The 24391-nt window shown below is 46.4% G+C and overlaps 1 protein-coding gene across 1 annotated transcript in view; it reads right to left on the bottom strand.

Moving 5' to 3' along the window:
• PLD5 (phospholipase D family member 5) overlaps positions 1-24391 on the bottom strand; it is a 971514-nt gene that overhangs the window by 740802 nt on the left and 206321 nt on the right. The window contains exon 3 of the mRNA XM_069236559.1: positions 10283-10466. Within this exon, the coding sequence (XP_069092660.1) occupies positions 10283-10466 (184 nt within the window). The remainder of the gene's footprint in view (positions 1-10282; positions 10467-24391) is intronic.

Genomic DNA, 24391 nt, shown 5'->3' with positions numbered 1-24391 from the left:
AAAATTGGCAAATGCGAGGCAGGGACACGTTATTTAGAGCATGTATTATCCCTGTGCAGATGATTTTCCTCAATGACACAGTACAACAGACTAGCTGTTTGGGCTTAGCGACGATTAAGGAGTTAAGTTTCCCTAGTATACCTGTCCCTTCTAAATTGAAAAATTGGCAGCACTATGTGAATGCTACTTTCAGTGACTTTACACATTGGGTCCAGAATGGTACGCTTAACACTTCATCGTTACATCCAGGCGGGTGGTTATTATGGCCTGTAGACACTAATATGTGTCATCAACGTTTTGTCACCTCTTCAGGGGGGTTCAGGACTAGTAGGGCAGACCCTCGTTACGTTTCACCAGAACATGCTGATATTATAACTACATACAGTGTGGGGAAGCTTTGTCAGCAATGGTTGAAGTCATCCACGCTGGATGCAGTTAAGTCACATCTCACGTTACTGTCTAATAATACTGATTTACAAGATTTTTTGTCAGGTCCCAAAGCACCACGGAAGAAAAGGTTCTTATACGAGGTTTATAATGAGATTTGGAAGCTTTCACAACAAGCGGCTGCAGCCCGGTTGAGGCAGATTGATCAAGAAAATCTGATGCAGACTTTGTCTGTTGTTGATAATGGCATGCATACCCTTTCCGAACGTGTTTACACGATTGACAGCATTGTTTCCTCTGCCATTGACATTATTAAATCGGACATGTCTTCTTTATATCATGGGCAGAGTCAGACGCGGTCCATCATGCAGCTGGGTTGGACTCTTCAGACCTTGAAGGCGGGTCGCGTTCCATGGCAGCACGTTCGTGCCAGGGAGATCTTTATCTCTTTTAATTTGACTCGTCAACAACAACTGATGGCTAAAAAGGAAGCGACATATGTTATGTTAAATATTGAAAAATTAGAGAAACTGCCTTTCACGGTAGCTGAGATTCCGTTATTAATTTGCCTATCTCTACTTTGCAATTTACTTCGTGTTTGAAGCACATTCCGGTGGGTAGATATGAACTATTGGGAGACAGTTACATCCACGAGGTGTGGGACCTTCCCTTTCAGTACAGATGTGTTAATGGTTTGAAGGAGGTTTTTCTTAGCGGCAGCGAATGCGAAGCTTCTGTCAGCCATTCAATGGTTTGTAAACAGCTGTCCTTGCACTTAGCTTGTTATCTGAAGGGAGTTCCAGTCCCGGTTATTAAAAACACTTTCCAGGTGCTTTCTAACGGCAGTTACATTGTTCTTAACAGCGAACGCTGCTGTGGCATGCGTGCCGGAATAGTTTACATCGTCGTTGTCAACAAGGCCGTTACGTGCTGCGGGAATGTGTTGTTTCCCCCCACTCAAATTAGGGAGGTAGCGGACATCTGGCCTCATATTGCTACTTCCAAGGTTGATTTCGACAAGTTGAGTCGGCTAAAAGCTTTATTGTTTCAAAAGCATGTGGCCCTTACCTCTGCTAGCGAGACCTACGCACTTCAGGTGGCAAGGTCATCGGCGGAGATACAGTCCCTTTTGAATACTAACTTTCCGACTCACTTCGGTGAACTTGTGGGACGTATATTTAATGCATCCAGCACTGCTGGTATTGCACATTTTTTCAAAGTCGTTGGTGTTGGTTTTGCTCATACCTTCTCTTCCATATTCGGTTTGATACCTTCGGCTATACATTCTATTTTCTGAAGCATTTTTGGGGGTTTCCCGATTACTTTGGCTTTATTGGCTGGAGTCTTGCTGTTATTGCTATTTTTTCGCAATGGCTGTCCCGTCACGACGAGATCCTGTACTGCTGCTCCCATCAGCGCAGCTGTGTCGTGAACGCATGATGCAGCATTTTGGAGCAACACTCCTGGGACATTTGGAGTGCGACTGGTCTCTGTCATTCAGACCGGTTTTGGATTGTGTGCAACCCGTGTTTCGATGCCTTTGGTGCTCGTTTGAACATGCACTGGCTCTCTGTCTCTCCTTGCAGCGCCCTCCAATGGTCGATGCTGATCTGTTGATGTTCCCGATTAGGGCTCATTCCCAGACTTGTGCACTACGGATGCGCTTGCTTCGTGAGGCAATTTATGAGATTCCCTTCCTGGAGGAAGATGGTATTGTCTCTTTCATAGGCCCTGCACGGGGTGCCGCCCTGAATGGTTTTGGGGCTTTGGATCACACCTGCTCCATGGTACTTTGTGGCATGGATCTTCCGATATTGACATATATCGAAGTGGAGGAACTCCTGCGTTCTATTGCTTCTATCTGACGATTGGATTTTTACGAAATTGACACTATATTGAATTTGGTTATGCTCACATGTTACCTAAATTTATGACTTTGTTGTCTTCTCACCTTGTCGAAATACTTGTTTTAGATATTGTTTATATTTAGGGCATCCTTTTATGTTATTGGAACCACTTGCTACCGACAAGGGGAGGGTGTAGTGTGGTTAGTTTTACGTATTCATTGTGCTTTAGCTTCAGGCTTTAGGCCTTTGTGCATTTTGCCCTGAATATATTTTATTCATTTGCTAATAGCTTAGAGCCTCTGTGCACTTTGCTCTACATGCTTTTTATTAGGCTTCGTACTGTTATTTTTCAAATAGCCAGTTCTACGGTGTTGTTTTTTATTCATATCACACTGTTTTGCCTACTTCAGCACTGGAGTTCTCCATAACATATTTACTCTGTGCTTCAGTCAAGGATACAGTCTGGTACATTGCCGATAGACGTGGTAAGAGTTTAGACTCGGCATTCCTGCGTAGGGACATTTTGTGATCACGCTGACATGTTAGTTATAAAATCACTTCCTTGTCCCAGTACACGCAAGAGGGAGATTCCGACCAGGGAACCACAACTAGACGCTGACTGCCTCGTTGCAGATGCTGAACCAGATCACAGGCCTTTGCTCAGGTATGAGAGTGTCCGTCTCCCTAGTGATACAGAAAGGCAAGCTGAAAGCTTAACATGCTGTGCTCTAAATAGAACAAGCAGAGGGAGAGTAGAAACGGTTAGGAATTATGATAGCTTTATTTCTATGTTTTACTCTCCTGGTTACTATATCAATCCTACTATGTTGTATTGTTCTGGTTATTGCGGCTCACGCCTTAATATCTAAAATACAGTCGTTTTATTAAAACATTATATAAAACTTATACTGTCTTTGTCATTTGTATATGAGACCATATAGTGAATGAGAGAGTTGGTTTGGATCTGAGTGACCACGACTTCCCTGAGAAGTTCCAAAGATGTCATGCGCTCAGCTGCCCAATCATTTCTTCCCCGTGGGAGAAATGAGGCACTGCTAGTTAGCCGGAGCAACAACCGGATTTAGGGTGACAGAGTTCCTTACACGTGGGTCAGACTCAGTCCCCCACACCGTTATCGATCCTGCTGCCTAGAAATCCAGTAGTCTCATTTAGGATAATGAGAGCCCACGCGACACCTTAGGTGCTTCACCGAGGACTTCCCCTCAATACTGACATCCTAGGAGCAGGGAGGATTGAGTAACATGTTCACAGGCATCTGCTCTGCTTGACACTACATGCGGGCCAAAGTCAGGTCCCCGCAGAGCCCTACTGTAGAATGGTGTTTGCCTGACAAAGCTGCACCGCCACACAGAGTGCCCGGGGTGGCCACAGCTGCCCTGGGCCTTTTTGTTTACATATGGAAGGCCCCCTAAGAGGTTGCACTGGGAGCTTCACTACCACGTACAGTCTACTAGGAGTGCAAGTACACTGCACCTTATGGGGTCCTGGTGATATGTGCTAACTGAGGTGATTTCTTCGAACAATCAATCAATAAATCAGGAATTTGTAAAGTGCACTACTTACCCGTGAGGGTCTCAAGATACTGAGGTGAGGGGGAGGTGCTGCTACTACTCAAACAGCCAGGTCTTCAGAAGTCTCCTGGAGGTAAGGAGGTCTTTGGTCTGATGCAGGCGGGTAGGAAGAGTGTTCCACGTCTTGGCGGCGAAGTACGAGAATGATTTGCCGCCGGTTGTAGTTCTGCGGATGCGTGGGGCGGTTGCCAGGGCGAGGTCGGTGAAGCGGAGATGCCAGGCTGGGGGGGTAGAAGGAGAGCCGTCTGTTGAGTTATTCTGATCCAGTATTGTGCAGTGCTTTGTGAGCGTGGGTGAGGAGTTTGAAGGTGATTCTTCGGTTGACTGGAGCCAGTGCAGGTCCCTCAGCTGGCCTGGGATGTGGCAGTGGCAGGGGATGTCCAGGATGAGGTGTGCGGAGGCATTCTGGATGCGTTGCAGCGTCTTCTGGAGCCTTTGTTAGAAGTGTGTGTTAGAAGCCTTCTGCAGCCTTTCTTCATAATCTGATTTGCATGACATGCACTAAGGTAGTGGCATCTGTCATTTTTTTCCCTGCATTGGTTAGGAAAAAGGGTACTAAAATGGTGATTGCATGATATGCACAGAAATTGTGGTACTTGGTGATTCCTGTGTATTCTGCTAAAACCTACCTGCTGTGTTTCATGCCCTGATGTTGTGGTGTATGACACTTTTATTTTTGGATAGCCAAGATAATAAGTACTAACTCAGGGTTTGCATAATTCGCACAGTATTTATGATTAAGTTCATTTTTATCTATGTGTTATGCACAAGATACAATATAGATATTTTATATAATCCTGTGTGGAGTTTCCTTTGTGGTGTATTTATTGTGTCACTGGTGTGACTGTGTTGTGCAAACGCTTTACAGATGACCTCTGGGAATAAGTCTGACTGCTCTGTGCCAAGCTACCAAGGGATGAGCACAGATTATCTTTGGTGCATAACTTACTTGTGCTGACTAGAGTGGTGGATTCTGCCTGGCTTAGGTGCAGACCCTAGCCAACCAGAAACCCCATTTTTAACACTATGAGGTGTCTGGATGGTTGATGAAACATGATACAACTGCTCAGTTAGGTTGGGTCTACATTGTGTAGTGTCCAGAATGAGTGTGTGTTAGAAGTTTGAAAAGAGTGAGTTTGTGTAGTGGGAGCCAGTGGAGCTCACTGTGGGCTCTGAGGCAAAATTAGCAGAAAGCACTCTAGCTGGGTGGCACCAGCATTTCCACTTCTCAAAGAGCTATTCAGGTTATTTGCACTATGTGGCAGGTGAACATAGCCATGACTACATTTCAGGAAAGGTGTGCTGTGAATACCGCTGACCTGCAGTGCCAGTTCCTTTAGGGGTATTTATAGCCAAATGTAAGAAAGTATTTTGTGGTGACAAAATCAGATGCTTTGTGACCACAAAATTCAATCTACAAATAAAGGTATTGCATGTCAGAAATGTCTTACTAACTCACAAAATACAGTTAGCTATTCATTGAGATTCAGAATGTGGAGGGACGTGGAAGGACTGTTTCCCTCTTCCTTTGAATAGTAGTGCCATGATCAATGACTTTTAATGGCAATTGTGGCCACCAACCAAGTAGCAGATACTAACCCCAGAAAGAAAATTATATCTATTTGCATATTAGAAGCTCTCCCTAAGGGGCACCTCGCACCTTGGGAAGTTGGTTGTTGGCATTAGAGGAAGCTGACAGTGGTCCAGGGGACCTCAGCATTCTCACCACTAATGCATTACAGAATGCCGACCTTTCTTTTTTTAAACATCAGAACTTGTTCCTTTAAGGGTATCCTGAGAATGTAATTGCAGGGTTGAAAGCCTACTGTTTCTGGAAGTCTTGTATTACTGCATTGCAACCCCTTCAGTGAGATTCGTAACCAGAATCCTTTCTCATTAATATTAATGGGGATGATTCAGCAAATCCTACAACAAGGCCATTCTGCACAGCTCTGGACTTATGTAACCATTGCAGGTCTAAATAAAGGTTGAGTCACAAATCAGCCAGTGTACAAAAACGCAAACCACTTTAGTGATACATTGGGCCCTTAGACCCTATAGAAAACTGAAGGGGTCAGGCAATGACACTCCACGAATGTGCCTGCTTACAGCATGCCCAGAGCAATCAATAAACATGATAAGGTTTGTAGCTGGGTCAAGGTATACGCTAATGAGTTGTACAGCTACTATTAAAATTATATCTCCAAGCCTTTATTTTCTGTGTGTATGTGTGAGAGTGTGAAAGAAAGAGAGAAAGAGAGAGAGTGAGAGAGAGAGAGAGACGCTGATGCCAACGTTGAAAAAATCACAGAAAAATTTAGCCTGCAGGGGGCCCTCAAGTGCTACGTTGCAGGCTACTGTGGTGTACATTAGTCTGGCAGGATGGCTTCAGGAGTTAAATGCTTACTGCTGCACCAAGCAGTAATCTCTAGGGCATACGTTTGAATGTAATCAGGGCCTGCTCACCCTGCCATTCTTCCGAAGTCAGTAAATTGATTACCATTAAATTTGGCCATTGACCCAAACTTCTTTTTACAACAATTTGAAATGGCATAAGTGAGGAATGACGTGCTACACAAAAAAATATATTATATTAGTTTTACACTGTCAGGATCTGTGGAGGGTCGCCGCCAGAAGGGAAGCCCCCAAGAGGGTTGTTAGCCTATGATTGAACTTCCCATGGGATACACTGTGTACCTCATCCCAAAACAGGCCCAGAAATAAATAAGGGACACCTCATCTACAAACTTACCTGATCACTTTTTTTTTCAAGTGTAATCTTCACTGTTATGCAGTGTGGGCAAAATAATTACCTCATTTGCATAGGGTTATGACACATTCAAATGAGGGAAAAACACCTTGCAATTTTACAGTACTTTTTGTACCTACAATCATTATAAGGGAAGAGGCCCAGTAAACAGCAAAATGCTTACTAAACAGCTGAGGCCTCTTCTGTTATCAGATTTCACTAGGTACCTTGAAATGGGTGAAAGTGGCCAAGATGCATTTTGCCTTCAAGTCATTGAGGCCCTCATTACAACTTCAGCGATCTTCTACAAAGACTGCCAAAGCCGCTGCAGCCAACAGACCACCATATTTGGAGTTGAGTTAGCACTTCTGTTCATTTATGTGCGGAGTCTTGCTGGCGTGGTGGTGCTGGTGCTGCAAAACTGCCAGGACCCATCCCCTCCCGGACAACCAGCTCACCAGAAAAGGTAAGGTGATTGTCCGAAAGGAGGGGGGGTGGGGAGTGTTGGGTGCATGTGTGTGGTGTGTGCGTGTATGTGTGCGAATGGGGATGTCTGAGTGCATGTTTGTGAGCATGCGAGTGGAGGTGACAGTGTGCAAGTGAGTGGGGGTGTCTGAGTGCGTCTATGTGTGTGAATGGGGGTGTAAGAGTGCATGTATGAGCGACTGTGGATTGGGAGATGTTTGTGGGTACGTGTATGTGGGTGTGAGCGATTGAGTGAGTGACAGCGATTGAGCGGATGGTGAGTATGCATGTGCATGCATTTGTGTAAGTGGACGTGTATGAGTATGAGTATGTGTGTGCATGTGTTTATGTAAGTGGACGGGGAGGAGGGTGCGTGTTTGTGTGAGTGAATAGGGAGAGTGGGTGAGTGCATGTATGTGGTGCAGGGGGAATGAATGTATGTATGCGGTGCAGTAGGGAGGGGGTGTGAATGTATATATGTGCTGGGCCGGGGGGAATGTATGTGTGCGCTGGGGGAGGGGTGTGTGAATGTTTGCCGGGGTGCATATGTGTGAGTGGGTGGTGTATGTCAGTGTGAGAGCGGGTGGGGTTGTTTGAATTGATTTGTATGTTTGGGGGGTGTTTGGAAGTGTGTGGATGGGTGGGGGTGATTGTAAGTGTGTGGACGGCTGGGGGGTGCATGGAAGTGTGGGGACATGCATGCATGTGTGTGCTGGTGACAGGAATGGGGATTGCTGTCGCCAGGTGCATTACCACCAGGGTTTTCGTGGTGGGATGACTGTCACGGAAAGCCTGGCAGTCTGCAGCCTTGTAATCCTGGTGGAGCTCACCACCGGCCGCAACAGTTCAACCGCACCAGCGGGCCAGGCGGCGCTGTGGAGATTTGGCATCTGCCAAACCCCACAACTTGTAATGCAGCGGTCTTCTCCACCGGGTCCATGGTGGTTAGACCGCCACAGGGAGGCTGGCAGTCTGATGACCGCCTGCCACGTAATGAAGGCCTTAGTTTCCAGGCTATTGCAACTACATTAGTTATATGTGTAAATAAAGCCCTCATTACCAGTGGCCCAGTAATTGGTGTGATATTAGACCTGATAAAATCCAGCGTCATTGCATCAGGTTTTATCGGAGAAGATAAACATCAACCAATTATAAATTACTATGGAATAACTTGGATTTTTGTTCTTACTTGTCCAAAATCCACATGTTTTGGTAAATATCAGGCATTTTTCCTGTGTTACCTATCATTAGGCTTGATCTGCAGATATTTATCTCAAAGCTCATAATTGTGATATGTAAGCTAACAGCAGTTACCACACATATTGAAATTAACCGGGCTGTTCGTAATGAGGGCTTGAGAATCCTAATATGAGTTCCCTGTTACTTATGCCGGGTGATACCAGGGCGTTAATTTACAATAGGGGGTTGGTTCTTGCTGTGTGATAATTGACATCATAATTTGTTCCCCCCAGAATGGGGAATGACATGCACAATCTGGATTAATAGATCAAATGATGCATCTTTTCCCTCTTCAAGGGAAACAAAGACCCATGCTCCTGGGACTTTTTATCTCACTTATGTGCAGGTTGAAGAGAGCCACGGTAAGGCAGGGTGGAAGGCATTATTATTTTCATCTGGTGGAGCATCTTCTGCTCACCCTGTGACAAAATATGCTGGTGAGGGGGCCGGGCACAGCTGCTGCCTGCAGTCCCAAATGCTCCATTTATGGTTCCATGTCTGGTGTCTCCAAGTCTGTACTTATCAGGTCTGAAGCTTGAGAAACCTACAAAAACTGGACTGGAAACCCTCCAAAACTTGTAGTTGCCTTGAACTGTATACCCTGTGAGAATACCGCTTCAGGCAACTCGCAATAGGGCTCAAAGGGGCACATTTACAATTATTTCAAACAACCAGGTGCAGCATGGAAAGTTGCTGCGCTGCGTTGCATGAAAGTGCGAGAGCACAAATGCTCCATGCTTACCGAGATATGGAGCATTTCTGCTTCCTCCTTGCATTGGTGCAGTATCTGCTGTCTAGCACCAATTTAGGCACCCTTGCACTGGGTTGATTCTTTGTGTGGTGGAAGGGGCACCATCCTTCACAAAAATATTCCTTAGAGTCATATTCCACTTTCTGTGTGTGCTGCAGAATACAGCACATATGGAAAGATGAAGTAATGAGGTGAAATAAATATTTTGCTCCTTGTTATGCCTCTGTCAGGAAGGTGCACCATTTCGGCACAGCTCCAGGTTTACAAGTGTTTGTAAATCTATATTTGCATCAAAATACATGGGTAAATGCATGGGAATGCCATGCTCTACCCATGTAATGCCTACCCAATTCAAAGTCACACAAGGCTGTGCTAGGTGCTGTGTTGCATTACTTTTTAGTTACTAAACCATGCAAAGCAAAACAAAGTGGACTATGCTGAAAATGGTTTTGTTTTGGGCCGTGCTACAAAAGTGACAAACCCCAACACAAAATCATAGTAAACCTGAGCCTAAGGGGATTATTTACAAGGAAAGTGGTGCATCAGCTATGATGTGCCTCTTGTCTTGAACCCCCCTATGCCCCTAATGTCACCATGATAGCATCATATTTACAACACAGCACACCATGGCGCATGTTAGCACAACAGCATCCACATTTGTGACACTATGGTGGCACATCAGTTGACTAACGCCCAAAAATATGGTGCTAGTCCAGCAATGCAGGGGAGGCTAATTGGAAACAATGGGCGTGGCACTTTAACGCCTGTCTGGGGCAGGCGTTAAAAATGATGGGAAAAATGGCGCAGTAAAATCTTGTAAATTTCACTGCGCTATTTTTCTGGGCCTTTTTTCTGGGCCTCCTATCAGGGGAACACCCTCCTTGCATACAATATGTATGGCACAGGCATAATGTGGCACAAGAGGTTAGAAAGTGGTGCAATGCTTCCATTGCGCCACTTTGTAAATCTGGTGCGAGGAAAAGGCCTCCTTAGCGCTGCCTTAGTGTAAAAAAAAATGATATTAGTGTGGTGCAAGGCTGCTAGGGGCTTGAAAATATGCCCCTAAGTGTTTAAAATAGATTTTTGTGCCTATTTGTATGGCATGGGAAGCAGCAGTCGTAAACCTTTCACAGTTATACTGAGCATTCCAACAAACATTAAAAACGTTATACAAGTACATCAGAAGGTACAGTAGTTACACTTGCTCTATGAAAAAGCTTGTAAATTGTTTCAGTCCTTGAATGAAATGTACCTGCCGCGCTGATGGATGGCCGTGTGTGAAGTTATCAGGACAGAGGTCCCAGGAGGAGGATACAATGTCGACAGACTTTTCGGCTGTGTTAAGCAAATTCACCCAGCCTTGGAAGAGAGACAGATGAGATGTGGCGTTTTCTGAATAGCCCAGTCCTTCCGGGATGTTTTCCACAAGAGTCACTCTGAAAAGAAACATTAAGCATAGATGTTTAATTTTCTCTTATGAATGTTTTTTTTTCAGCTTGCTTCATCATTTAACAATTTCTGGCCCATTGCGTTCTGTAAATTGGGATTATGTTCAAACACCTCCTCTTCAGATGCAATATGTCATTCTAAAAAAACCGTGTAAGAATTGTGGGGGAAGGATAAACACGCATTTGCAACGCCAACGGTATGGCCCTGGCAAAAACCTGCACTTTTTTATTTTCCTTTTTTTACAAACATATGTGATCGACATTAAAAGGGTAAAGTTATTAAAAAGTAAATATACTGCTATATAAAGGTACCATGCATATGTTTGCAAAAAGTAAGTACAAATAAATAAATTAAATGAGAAAAGAAATGAAACATGACAAATATCCCGCGGCCACCCCCTCTCAGGGTGGATTTCGGCCCCATCCCCCAGGGCTTGGCGAATTTCTACTGGGTGAGGGGGGCACGCAGCCTATCTCCCAGGGCTGATTGTGACCGTTGGGGCACCATTCTCTTTTCAGTCATGGGGATGGGCTCCCTGGGGCCTTTTGAGGCTCCGGGAAAGGGGCCATGCAGCAACTCCCCATTTTACTAAATTTAAGCTCTGCGACTGACCTCCTGGGGCCTCTCAAGCCTTGGAGAGGAGGGTGCGAGGCCCCCCTTCCCTTCTTTGACCATTTTGGACCTGGGATGGGCTCCCTGGGGCCTCTGGAGGCACAGGGAGGGGACCCGTGCGGCCCCAATCAAAGTGTTGGACCCAGGGGGGTGGGCTCTCCAGGGCCTTTGGAGGATCAGCGAGGGGGCCATGCAGCCCCCACTCCCCTATATCAGATCATCGCGAGTGTAGGCTCCCCAGGGGATAGAGTATTAAATGTGGCTCATCTGATTGTTTTTTTTTTTCCCAATAAGGGATAAGTCAATTTTTTGTGATTTCTTTTTGGCTCCAGGGGAGTCCCTCTGGGTGCCACAATGAGGCCTTGGGGGTCAGAGTATTCCTACTGTGCCCCTCCATATATCCCCATTGTGTTATAATTCAAGAACAGGGAGCTAAGGGCCTCATTACGAGGCTGTCTGTCTTGAGACCACCAGCCTCACAATGGTGGTTGGACCACCACACTCCTGGCAGTCTGACCACAACATTACGACCCTGGCGGTCAGATCACCAGGGGACCGCCGTCCCCGCCAGGAATATGGTTCCCAATTGGACTGAGGGCATTCTGACTCATGGTCAGCCATGGCAGTGCTGAGTTCAGCACCGATGTGCTGATCACGAGTCTCCTTTCTGCTGGCGGCTGGTGGAAAGGAAGTGCTGGGGGCACAGGAGGTCCACTGCAATGCCCACAGCCATGTTGTTGGCAGTGCAGGGGACCCCTGCCCAGCACCTTTGGATTGCGCACTGTCTGCAAATTAGACAGTGCGCATTCCAAGGGTGCTGTTGTGTTTTGGTATTGGCCTAGGATCCCGTAAGGGAGCCAAGACCAATACCGAGGCACTGTTCCTACCGAGTTGACCGGCAGGAATGTCTTAATACACTGTTCCCACTGGTCAGCTTAATGGGAACATTGTAATACAACTGGGGGTGAGGCCGACGGGATGATGGCAGCCTCATCCCCGCAAGTCTGGCGGTCAGCTCGTCCAACCACCAAACTCGTAATCATGCCCTAAGTCATGCCCCAAGTCCACACGTCCTGTAATGGCAGCCAGCAACAGTTTCCCATCTTGCTGGCAGCCAATCAGAGCACTTGCTTTCATGGGAGCCTGACTCCCATGGGAGCGAGAGGGCCAATCAGAATGCTCTATTTATCATATGTACTCCTGTGAGAGTCTCTGAGATCTTGCAAGCCGGACTGCCAAAATGTACAATAATTTTTTACCCTTAATTTCTCGAAAACTACTGAATGTAAGTTACCTTAGAGCACGAGTTATAGTTACTTGATGTAACTCTAACTATAACTGGTGAATTTCTATGGTTTCGTACGTTTAAGATGTGAGCCTAACCATATTGTCCCTGTAACCTTTGTTTTTTTAAGTGAATTTCTATGTTTTTTCAGTATTCTATTTCCTAACTATAATGCCCCTTCAGTGAATTTCTATGTTTTTTTTAATGTATAGTCATTTTCATTATTACATGTTAATCCAATCACCACCGAAGGCCGTGAGTGGCGAAGGTTGGCCACTGGGCCTGCCTGCAGCCAGGACCTGAGGCCAACCCCCATAAACGCCAAACCTTGCACCATGCACTGCCCTCTCCTGTGCGCAGTGGAGGCTGCCCACAAGACCTGGCCTGCAGCCAGATCCTGCGGACAACCACCCAACCCCATGTTGTTCACAGCCCTTTACCCGGGTGCAGCAGAAGTTGGCAGCAGCCTCTCTGGGTGTCAGAATAGGCGTGAAAGAATGTATCTGGGGGTGAGAGTGGCTGTGAGAGTGTCAGTCTGGGTATGAGAGTGCATACATCAGTGTTTTAGTTGGTGTGTCAGGGTGTGCACAGGTGTGTGAGGGGTGAATGAGGCTGTCAGTGGGTCTGTGAGTGGGTGTGTGTGAGACAGAGTGGGTCTGTGAGTGGGTGTGTAACTGTCTGAGTGGGTCTGTGAGTGTGTGCGTGAGGGTCTGACTGGGGCTGTGAGTGGCAGCATGAGACTCTGAGTGGGTCTGTGAGCGGGTGCGTGAGTGTCTGACTAGGTCTGTGAATGGGTTTGTAATGTCTGAGTGGGTGTGTGAGTGGGGAAATTGATTGAAATAGAGACAGAGAGAGAGAGGAAGAGAGATATCAAGATTTGTTATGCTTTGGTGCATGATTAACATAGAAAGAGATACTTCTGTACAATTTAAAAAAAAAGTATCTGTCATTTAAAAAAATGAAAATAATTTGTACTCAAACAGAAAAACAAATAGGGAAGCAAGTCTGGCTGAACTATCTGGGAGCCCTAGGGGCTACCCCATGGTTCCTACACATTTTTGAGATATATATATATCTATCTCAAAAATGTGTGAGAGTCTCTGAGATCTTGCAAGCCGGACTGCCAAAATATACAATTATTTTTTACCCTTAATTTCTCGAAAACTACTGAATGTAAGTTACCTTAGAGCACGAGTTATAGTTACTTGATGTAACTCTAACTATAACTGGTGAATTTCTATGGTTTCGTACGTTTAAGATGTGAGCCTAACCATATTGTCCCTGTAACCTTTGTTTTTTTAAGTGAATTTCTATGTTTTTTCAGTATTCTATTTCCTAACTATAATGCCCCTTCAGTGAATTTCTATGTTTTTTTTAATGTATAGTCATTTTCATTATTACATGTTAATCCAATCACCACCGAAGGCCGTGTGTGGCGAAGGTTGGCCACTGGGCCTGCCTGCAGGCAGGACCTGAGGCCAACCCCCATAAACGCCAAACCTTGCACCATGCACTGCCCTCTCCTGTGCGCAGCGGAGGCTGCCAACAAGACCTGGCCTGCAGCCAGATCCTGTGGACAACCACACAACCCCATGTTGTTCACAGCCCTTTACCCGGGCGCAGCAGAAGTTGGCAGCAGCCTCTCTGGGTGTCAGAATAGGCGTGAAAGGATGTATCTGGGGGTGAGAGTGGCTGTGAGAGTGTCAGTCTGGGTATGAGAGTGCATACATCAGTGTTTTAGTTGGTGTGTCAGGGTGTGCACAGGTGTGTGAGGGGTGAATGAGGCTGTGAGTGGGTCTGTGAGTGGGTGTGTGAGAGACAGAGTGGGTCTGTGAGTGGGTGTTTAACTGTCTGAGTGGGTCTGTGAGTGTGTGCGTGAGGGTCTGACTGGGGCTGTGAGTGGCAGCATGAGACTCTGAGTGGGTCTGTGAGCGGGTGCGTGAGTGTCTGACTAGGTCTGCGAATGGGTTCGTAATGTCTGAGTGGGTGTGTGAGTGGGGAAATTGATTGAAATAGAGACAGAGAGAGAGAGGAAGAGAGATATCAAGATTTGTTATGCTTTGGTGCACGATTAACATAGAAAGAGTTACTTCTGTACAATTTTTAAAAAAAGTATCTGTCATTTAAAAAAATGAAAATAATTTGTACTCAAACAAAAAAACAAATAGGGAAGCAAGTCTGGCTGAACTATCTGGGAGCCCTAGGGGCTACCCCATGGTTCCTACACATTTTTGAGATATATATATATATATATCTATCTCAAAAATGTGTGAGAGTCTATGAGATCTTGCAAGCCGGACTGCCAAAATATACAATTATTTTTTACCCTTAATTTCTCGAAAACTACTGAATGTAAGTTACCTTAGAGCACGAGTTATAGTTACTTAATGTAACTCTAACTATAACTGGTGAATTTCTATGGTTTCGTAAGTTTAAGATGTGAGCCTAACCATATTGTCCCTGTAACCTTTGTTTTTTTAAGTGAATTTCTATGTTTTTTCAGTATTCTATTTCCTAACTATAATGCCCCTTCAGTGAATTTCTATGTTTTTTTTAATGTATAGTCATTTTCATTATTACATGTTAATCCAATCACCACCGAAGGCCGTATGTGGCGAAGGTTGGCCACTGGGCCTGCCTGCAGCCAGGACCTGAGGCCAACCCCCTTAAACGCCAAACCTTGCACCATGCACTGCCCTCTCCTGTGCGCATCGGAGGCTGCCCACAAGACCTGGCCTGCAGCCAGATCCTGCGGACAACCACCCAACCCCATGTTGTTCACAGCCCTTTAACCGGGCTCAGCAGAAGTTGGCAGCAGCCTCTCTGGGTGTCAGAATAGGCGTGAAAGGATGTATCTGGGGGTGAGAGTGGCTGTGAGAGTGTCAGTCTGCGTATGAGAGTGCATACATCAGTGTTTTAGTTGGTGTGTCAGGGTGTGCACAGGTGTGTGAGGGGTGAATGAGGCTGTCAGTGGGTCTGTGAGTGGGTGTGTGAGAGACAGAGCGGGTCTGTGAGTGGGTGTGTAACTGTCTGAGTGGGTCTGTGAGTGTGTGCGTGAGGGTCTGACTGGGGCTGTGAGTGGCTGCATGAGACTCTGAGTGGGTCTGTGAGCGGGTGGGTCTGTGAGCGGGTGCGTGAGTGTCTGACTAGGTCTGCGAATGGGTTCGTAATGTCTGAGTGGGTGTGTGAGTGGGGATATACATATATATATATATATATATATATATATATATATATATATATATATATATATTACTGTTTAACAAGCCCTTTATGGGCTATCTGGCACTGTGGGGAAGTCTCAAGGCCTCCACTGTGGTGCCATTGCTTCAGCAAGAACGGAGCAGCTTTCGTGGGTCCGGAAAAGCAAGGCCCTGATTGTCTGGCCACAAGCTGACAGAAAAGTTGCGGCCGCCACTTTGTTTGTCACATCAGCTCAGGGATGGGAAAAGAAGAGAGAAGAAACAAATAAGGGGTCAGGATGCATGCATCCTAACCCCATAGGACGCATATAGAGGTCCCTTAGTCCCCAATCATTATTTTTTTGACTGATTCGACGATCTGTGGATCCACAGATGGAAGAACGAATCCCGGATTCGCAAATCCACTTGAAGATTCGTGAATCCAGAAAAAATTGAAAAAAAACACCCACTCTACGCAGCAAGAGGGTTGGCCATCGGGCCTTCAGTCATGCACATAGCTGCTTTTATTCACATCTGTGTATCGTAAAAAAAAAATAGAAATGTACTCACAAAAAACCTTAGGAATTCAACTAATGTAACTATAACTCGCGCCTTCGCCTTGCGCAGCTAATAACTCTACATTTTATATCACTGATGACACCGTCTATGGCATCTTTGATATCATCACTGCAACATTTGCAATAAAGTTATTGATGAGAAAAATGTGCATGGCAAGTCTGCGAGTTATAGTTACCTTAGGGCGTGAGTTATAGTTACTTCAAATAACTCGAACTGCTGAATTTCTAAGGTTTTGTGCGGGTAAATTTAAAACCTAACTAAAACGTCCCTGAAACCTTTATTTTTTCAGTGAACATATATATATATATATATATATATATATATATATATATATATATATATATATATACATATATATATCTATATATATGTATATATATATATATATAGGCAAATACATCTCAAATTAAATAAACAAAGGTTGCTAACAAGTTCTAGTTAGGAAAACGTTATTAATTATTTGTATACAAAACCAGCTTAAACTACACAAACTTTACAAGTTCTAAACTAATAATTATAATTTAAAGTTATAATTTGTGCCCCACCAAAAACATTCTATGACTCTGTACAGTGTTGTGAACTCACTACCCAGACTACATAAACCATAATTCGGGCCTTCAACATGCACAATTTATACTCTTTCATATTAAATCACTTATGCCATGTCAAATTATAGCATTCATAGCAACACCCATGACATCTCAAATGACATCATTTAGGAGAACACTATGCATGGTATTAGGGTGAGTTGTTGTTTATGTAGTCTGGCTAGCGAGTTCACAACACTGTGTACCGAGGTTCTCGAGCAGGGTGCAGATGAGTTATAAATATAACTTTAAAATGTCTAATGTTTGTGTAGTTTACGATGGTTATGTACACACATAATTAATAATGTTTTCCTAACTGTAACTTATCCTCAACCTTTGCTTTTTTATTTCAATTTCAGTTAAAAAAAATAATAATAATGTGTTTCAAATTCTAGAGTGGAGTGTCGTCAAGTACAGTGTCATAGAGTAGAGTGGAGAAGAGTGTCATAGAGTGTAATGTCGTACAGTGTAGTGTTGTAGAGTGAAGTATAGTGCAATAGAGTGTTGTAGAGTGGAGCTTGATAGAATGGCGAAGAGCGTTTTAGAGTGTGGTAGAGTTGAGTTACATAGAGTGTCGCAAAGTGAAGTTGCATAGAGTGGTTTAGAGTGTGGTAGTGTAGAGTGGACCTGTGTATCACAGAGTAGAGAGCAGTAGAGCTGCATGCAGTGTCACAGAGGGAGTTTTATAGAGTGTTGTAGAGTGAAAGATAGTGTTGTAGAGTGGTACAGAGTAGAGTTGGGGTTCGTAGAATGGCACTGAGTGGAGTAGAGTGTTGTAGAGTGGAGTGGCATCTAGTGCAGAAGACTGCCATATAGTGGAGCAGCCTAGAGTAGAGTCGAGTATCATAGAGCGGAGTTCGTTAACTGGAGTTCATTGAGTATAATGTTGTAGAGTGGAATAGAGTGGAGTAGAGTGTTGTAGAGTGAAGTGGCATAGCGTGGAGTAGAGTGCAATAGAGTAGAGTATCATAGAGTGTGGTAGAGTGGAGTGGCATGGCATGGAGCGTCATAGAGTGGAGTGGCACAGAGTGGATACAGTGAAATGGTGTAGAGTGGAGTAATAGAGTGGAGTGGCATGTTATAGTACAGAGTGGAGTAAAGTGGTGTGGAGTGGCATAGAGGGAGGTACTTAAAGTGTTGCAGAGTGGAGTGGAGTGCAGTGTCGTATAACTAAGTGTGGTAGAGAAGTGTGTCATATAGTTGAATGCCATAGAGTGGAGTGACATAGAGGGGGTCATTCTGACCCTGGCGGTAGACTATCGCCAGGCCAACGACCGCGGATGCACCGCCAACAGGCTGGCGGTGCATCCATGGGCATTCTGACCGCGGCGGTACCGCCGCGGTCAGAAACGGAAAACCGGCGGTGTCCCGCCGGTTTCCCGCTGCCCTGGGGAATCCTCCATGGCGGCGCTGCAGGCAGCGCCGCCATGGGGATTCCGACCCCCTTACTGCCAGCCTGGCTCTGGCGGTTTTGACCGCCAGAACCTGGCTGGCGGTAACGGGTGTTGTGGGGCCCCTGGGGGCCCCTGCAGTGCCCATGCCACTGCCCATGCCACTGCCACTGGCATGGGCACTGCAGGGGCCCCCTAACAGGGCCCCACCAAGATTTTCAGTGTCTGCCAAGCAGACACTGAAAATCGAGACGGGTGCAACTGCACCCGTCGCACCCCTTCCACTCCGCCGGCTCCATTCGGAGCTGGCATCCTCATGGAAGGGGGTTTCCCGCTGGGCTGGCGGGCGGCCTTCTGGCGGTCGCCCGCCAGCCCAGCGGGACACTCGGAATTACCGCGGCGGTCTTCTGACCGCGCAGCGGTATTCTGACGGCGGGACTTTGGCGGGTGGCCTCCGCCGCCCGCCAAAGTCAGAATGACCCCCAGAGTGTCATAAAGTGGAGAGGCATAGAGTGTCACAGAGTGGAGTGGTTTAGAGTTGAGTAATGGAGTAGATTAGAGTAGTGTGTCATAGGGTAGAGTGGATTAAAGTGCCATTGACTGGCATAGAGGAATTTGCATAGATTGTTGTAGAGTGGAGTATAGTGTTGTAGAGTGGTGTAAAGTAAATTTTAGTGTCATAGAGTGGAATAGAGTGGAGTAAAGTTTCATAGAGTGAAGGTGTGTGGAGTGTCATATAGCCGAGTAGGGTGTCATAAATTGGAGTAGAATAGAGTGGAGTGACATAGAGTGTCCTGGTGTGTCATAGAGGGTTGTGTCTCAGAATGTGTAAAGTGTCATGGCATAGAGTGGAGTGGTGCATCCTAGGGTGAAGTAATGTGCCCTAGAATGGCATGTCATACAGGTGGTCATTCTGACCCTGGCGGTCTTTGACCGCCAGGGCGGAGGACCGCGGGAGCACCGCCGACAGGCCGGCGGTGCTCCAATGGGGATTCCGACCGCGGCGGTAAAGCCGCGGTCGGACCGGCACCACTGGCGGGCTCCCGCCAGTGTACCGCCGCCCCATTGAATCCTCCACGGCGGCGCAGCTTGCTGCACCGCCGCGGGGATTCCGACCCCCCCTACCGCCATCCAGATCCCGGCGGTCCGACCGCCGGGATCCGGATGGCGGTAGGGGGGGTCGCGGGGCCCCTGGGGGCCCCTGCAGTGCCCATGCCACTGGCATGGGCATTGCAGGGGCCCCCGTAAGAGGGCCCCTACATGTATTTCACTGTCTGCTGCGCAGACAGTGAAATATGCGACGGGTGCAACTGCACCCGTCGCACAGCTTCCACTCCGCCGGCTCGATTCCGAGCCGGCTTCATCGTGGAAGCCTCTTTCCCGCTGGGCTGGCGGGCGGTCTGAAGGCGACCGCCCGCCAGCCCAGCGGGAAAGTCAGAATTACCGCCGCGGTCTTTCGACCGCGGAACGGTAATCTGACGGCGGGACTTTGGCGGGCGGCCTCCGCCGCCCGCCAAGGTCAGAATGAGGGCCACAGTGTCTTAGAGTGGAGTGTGTTAAAGTGGAGTGTCATAGAGTGAAGTGGTGTGTCGCAGAATGGAGTAGTGGTGTGGCATGTTGTAGAGTGGAGTAGAGTGAAGTAGAGTGGAGGGGAAGATAGTGGAGTAGATTATTCTACAGTGGAGTGACATAGAGTGGCGTAGCATATCGTAGAGTGGAGTGGAATGGTGTGTCATAGAGTGAAGGAGACTGGCATAGAGTGAAGTAGAGTCTTTTAGTATTGCAGCACATTTCAAACTTTTTTTTAAATAGATAAATTAATAAAAATACTTTTCCCTCACTCTACAGTGTTTCCTAAATTGACTCATGTGTTTCTATACATAACAAACAAGTAATACGCTATATTTCTCATGAAAACACAGAACAAAGACAAAGTGTGGTGTAAGCAATATGGCTGCCTTTTCGTTTTGCAAAGACTTTCTTTAATCAATAATATTGTGTTTGTCATCATCATGTACAGAGGTATGCCCTGAAGGTATCACTGTACGACCTAGTATATCACTACATTTTTGCCCCTTGTTACTGAAAAACTACTGAACGAATTCGGAAAAAATACAAAAAGAACCCTTTGACGCCACATTCTATATTCCTGCCAAATGTTACGTAAATCCTTGCAGCTATCTTGCTGCCTCATCTGACTGAAAGGTCTATCAAAAATGCATTGGTGAAAAAACATGTTTTGGGAGCACCTTTTTCCTGTGCACCCCCTCAAATAATCCCCACAAAACTTTGCATCATCAGCAAATGTAGAAAAAAAGAATAGGTATACAAAGTTTCATACAGATTCTTCAAATGGTGACGAAGGGCCTAATTACGAGTACAGCAGTCCTAGGAACACGGTACCCACGGTGGCTGTCTGACCTCTGTAATCTTGACGGTCTCACCGTCAGATTACGATGCTGCTGGTTTGACCCACAGAAAACTTCACCATCGCCAGGATCATGGATCCCGACGGGTTGGCGGTGGTGCAAGTCGTGGTCAAGCACGACAGTGCCGATGTCAGAACTGGCATACTGATTATGATTTGCCTTTCTGACAGCCTTTTCATGGCTGGGTCACCTCCATGAAAAGGCTGGCAGAAAGCCAGAGATGGGTCCACAGGGGGGCCCCTGTACTGCCCATGACCAGGACCATGACCATGTCGTGGGCAGTACAGGGTCCCCAATGTCAGCACGCTCAGAATGCGCCCTGTCTGCCATGGCAGACAGGGCGCATTCCGAGTGTGCTGCTGGCACCAACAGTGCGGCGACATTGGCCACAGCTCTCCCTGAGAGCCCAAGCCAATGTCGCCGCACTGTTGGTGCCGGGCAGCACGGTGAAGACATCATAATACAGTGGTCAAGAGGCCACCGGCTTAGGGGCTGCCTCTTGACCGTCGTGGTGTAGGTCCGATGGTCTGACCACCACACTCATAATAAGGCCCAAAGTTATTACCAAGCAAAATTCTGAGGTATTTCTATCTCTTTGAAGCCTAACTATAACTATAGAATGTATAATGGCAAGCAAGAAAAGTAAAATACATAAGAGGTTCATTTCTGTTGTTTTTAAAAAACAAAAAAGTAAGACATTTTATAATTACTTTTGTCTTTTCTAAATATAAAATTTAGAACAAATATCTAACAAAATGTGTGCTTAGAATGCCTAGAACCAAGTACTTCAGAGGAGTAATAATGGATGACAGAATTCTCAAGACATTGCCCTTTGCCCTTTGCATACCGTATGCTTTTAAGTGGAGGGGTCTTTATTAACCGATGCCTTAAACGAGTAGTTCCAAAACTTTTTTGACATGTGGCACCCTTGATCTTTTGGCTGTTGGTCGCAGGCTCCCTATTATGTTACTTTTTTTGCCAGGTGGAGGAATGTAACCCTGGCCTCGGGAGTGCTTCCATTTTTCTCCCTGAAAACATTCGGGATAAGTCTGATGAAGGTATTATAATTATAAGGCCACCCTCTTGCCTGCAGCCCCCACAGTGCCAGCAGTGTGCACATTCGCAGACACAGGTGCTAGGCACATCCCTCCAATCTTTGCTGGACACTGTGTGCCAGTGGTGCTCCTACAGCATCTCCGAGACAAGGTATTTATTTTTGGCCTCCTCTTGGTATGTCTGCAGGGCACACACCATGTGCACATGGAGCAGTGGTCATCCTGGACCTGCTGTCGCTTCTCCACTAAAGCTCACTCCAAATGCCACCAGTCCTCACTCTACATCCTAGTGTGGAGAGATTCACTTTGTGCTTGCTGTCCCATTTCCCCTCAAGCCACATCATTTTGTCCATGCAAGGAGGTGACCAGCTTGGAGTTGCTGCCCTGTGCTCACTCTATAGCCCCTCAAAGTGCCAGTAGCACTAACTCAAGGGCGCAGAAAACGGGGGCTTACCTTTGGTCCACTGTCCCTCTCCCCTCTCACATCATCCGTGTGGCAGCTTCGTGCTGGAGGTGAAGGTGCACACCTTAGGCCTCCTACCCCTCTTTCCTCCTGCGTCTCTTTGCCAGCACCGTCACCTGGGGTGAAGGTGTGCAGAATGGACCCAATCCACTCTTCCCACCAGCCCTTTGTGTGCCAGCACTGTGCGCAGTATCGAAGTGTGCAAATTGTGCCCACTGTCTCTCTCCCGTAGCCCCTCAGTGTGTCAGCAACCTGGCTCGGGGTGAAAGTTCCCCCCTAGGATCTCCTGCCCCCTCAGTGTGCCAGTTCTGTGCGTTGGAGTGGAAGTTCATACCTAGGGCCTCTGTATCTCTCTACGTCTGGCCCCTTAGTGTGGTAGCTCTATGCCTGGAGGTGTAGGTGCGCATTTGCACCTGCTGTCCCTCTCTCCACCACATCCCTCAGTGCACCCATCCCTGAGTGGAGGTGCTCACCTTGGGCTTTCTGCTGCCAATGTCCCAGGTCAGATGGAGTGAGTCCCCTGGTAGTAGCTCAGGATTTTAGAGACGCAGTTGTGAGAGACCTGAAAGAGGACCCGGGCCCCACTAGCCAGCTGGCTCCTGCTCTTAGTCACAGGAGATTGTAAGAGCCCCAGATGTACATCAGGTGTCTGTGTTTAACAGCTAAACCTGGAAAATGGAAACCAAGGGAGTCCGGTGCCATCAGGAATACAGATTAAAAAATGAGGTGTGAAAACCGCACAAATAAGATGAGTGCTGTCTGCCCCTGTTGCGAGTCCAGTCTGGGTTTTCAATGTGGATGAATATTGTTATTATTTATTTGCCTTTGTTCTTATTCATCATTTGACATTAAAATGACCCTGAACATCACTGGATGCTGTGTTTAGCAGTGTTGGTTTGTTTCCTTGTCATATGTGGTTATAACTCAGCAGCCATGAAAGTTTAAATGCACTGCAGGGATGAGACCCTTTTGCACCCACACTGTTTTCTTTTCTGCCGCTTTTATGGGCCTTAGTTCAGGTTTAAATTTTTTATCCGTCTTCCAAAACACTTGGAAGGACTGTTGTGTTCTACCTTGTAAATAAGCTGGTGGAATGCTGGCCAAGTGACAGAGAGCTCTCTCACTCATGAGGTTCTATGTGTATGTAATAAGAACTCTGGAGTAGGGAGTTCCAAGGAGTTGATGTTAGCCTTTGGACTGTGTTGCCTGCTCCAGTTGGTCCAGTTGGTGGTATTGAAATAAACCCTTCTTTACTTGGACCTGCGACAGCGTCTTCTTTACAACAAGGGCCGTCTCTTCAGAGTGCTTGAAAGTGAACTGCATAACATTATGCAATCCGCATAGGTAGGGTACACAGCTATATGCAGATCGCTTTCAGTTTACTGTTAACGCTGTTCTCATTTAGAGCTCCCTAAGCATCGCAATGACCACACAAAAAACAAGCATTTGCAATGCAACGGTTCTCGCATTTCTCTGAGTCAAAGCTATTAGCAGTTGTAAACTCCCAACCGGACTTTTCTCGCCTCATTAAACGGTAAAAAAAGGAGCGCGATCGCGCTGCTAAACAAGTGAGATCGCGCTGCAAAAAAAGAGAAAAAGTAGTCCACAAACCGGAAGGAAAACAGCGAGCCTCGTATGTTTTCAGTATTTGGGCGCTGCGCTCTGGGAGGGCTAACCACTGGAAAAGGCATGACGTATGCATGCCTTCCACTAATGAAAGCAAGCAGATTTTAAAAGGCAAGCCCACGAACCAATGAAAGACACTAATGTGAGATGGGCGGGGCTCTGAACCTTTTTCTACCTACTACAGCGTCTCGCATGCGATACGCATGCGCAAGCGCATGCTACGCAGGGTCAAGCCTAAAAATGCTCTAGGTGTTCCATTTACCAAGAGCAATCTAATGTAGTGCTGCAGGGGAAAGTTGTTTAGCAGTCCTTTCGCATTATACAAATGGTGTATGAGTTACATAAAACTGGCTGGGCAGTGGTTCCTAAACTGGTGCGCATCTGTTCGCGGCGCCCCTGACTTGTTTTGACTGTGCACCGGGGTGCCGCGATGCACAGATTAAGAACCGACATTGTTTATATGAGTTTGGTTGAACTCTGAATGTAGATGTTCAGCTCGACGTAAAAGAAGCTAAACATATGTAGTTTTGCACTGAGAACATGGCAAAGCAATGTCTTCAAGTGCGAAGAACTTGACTTTGCACAGCGGTCGAAGACATGCTCTTCCTTATCAGACTGCTCACAAACGAGTCATTTAGCTGTCCAAAATCGAATTTTTCGGTGATGGGTGGATACCGGTGGCCAACTCGCACCCTTTAAAAAG

Source organism: Pleurodeles waltl, chromosome 5 (assembly GCF_031143425.1).
Source record: "Pleurodeles waltl isolate 20211129_DDA chromosome 5, aPleWal1.hap1.20221129, whole genome shotgun sequence".
In the NCBI taxonomy this organism is placed as follows: domain Eukaryota; kingdom Metazoa; phylum Chordata; class Amphibia; order Caudata; family Salamandridae; genus Pleurodeles; species Pleurodeles waltl.
This window is presented reverse-complemented; position numbering and strand designations above follow the sequence as displayed.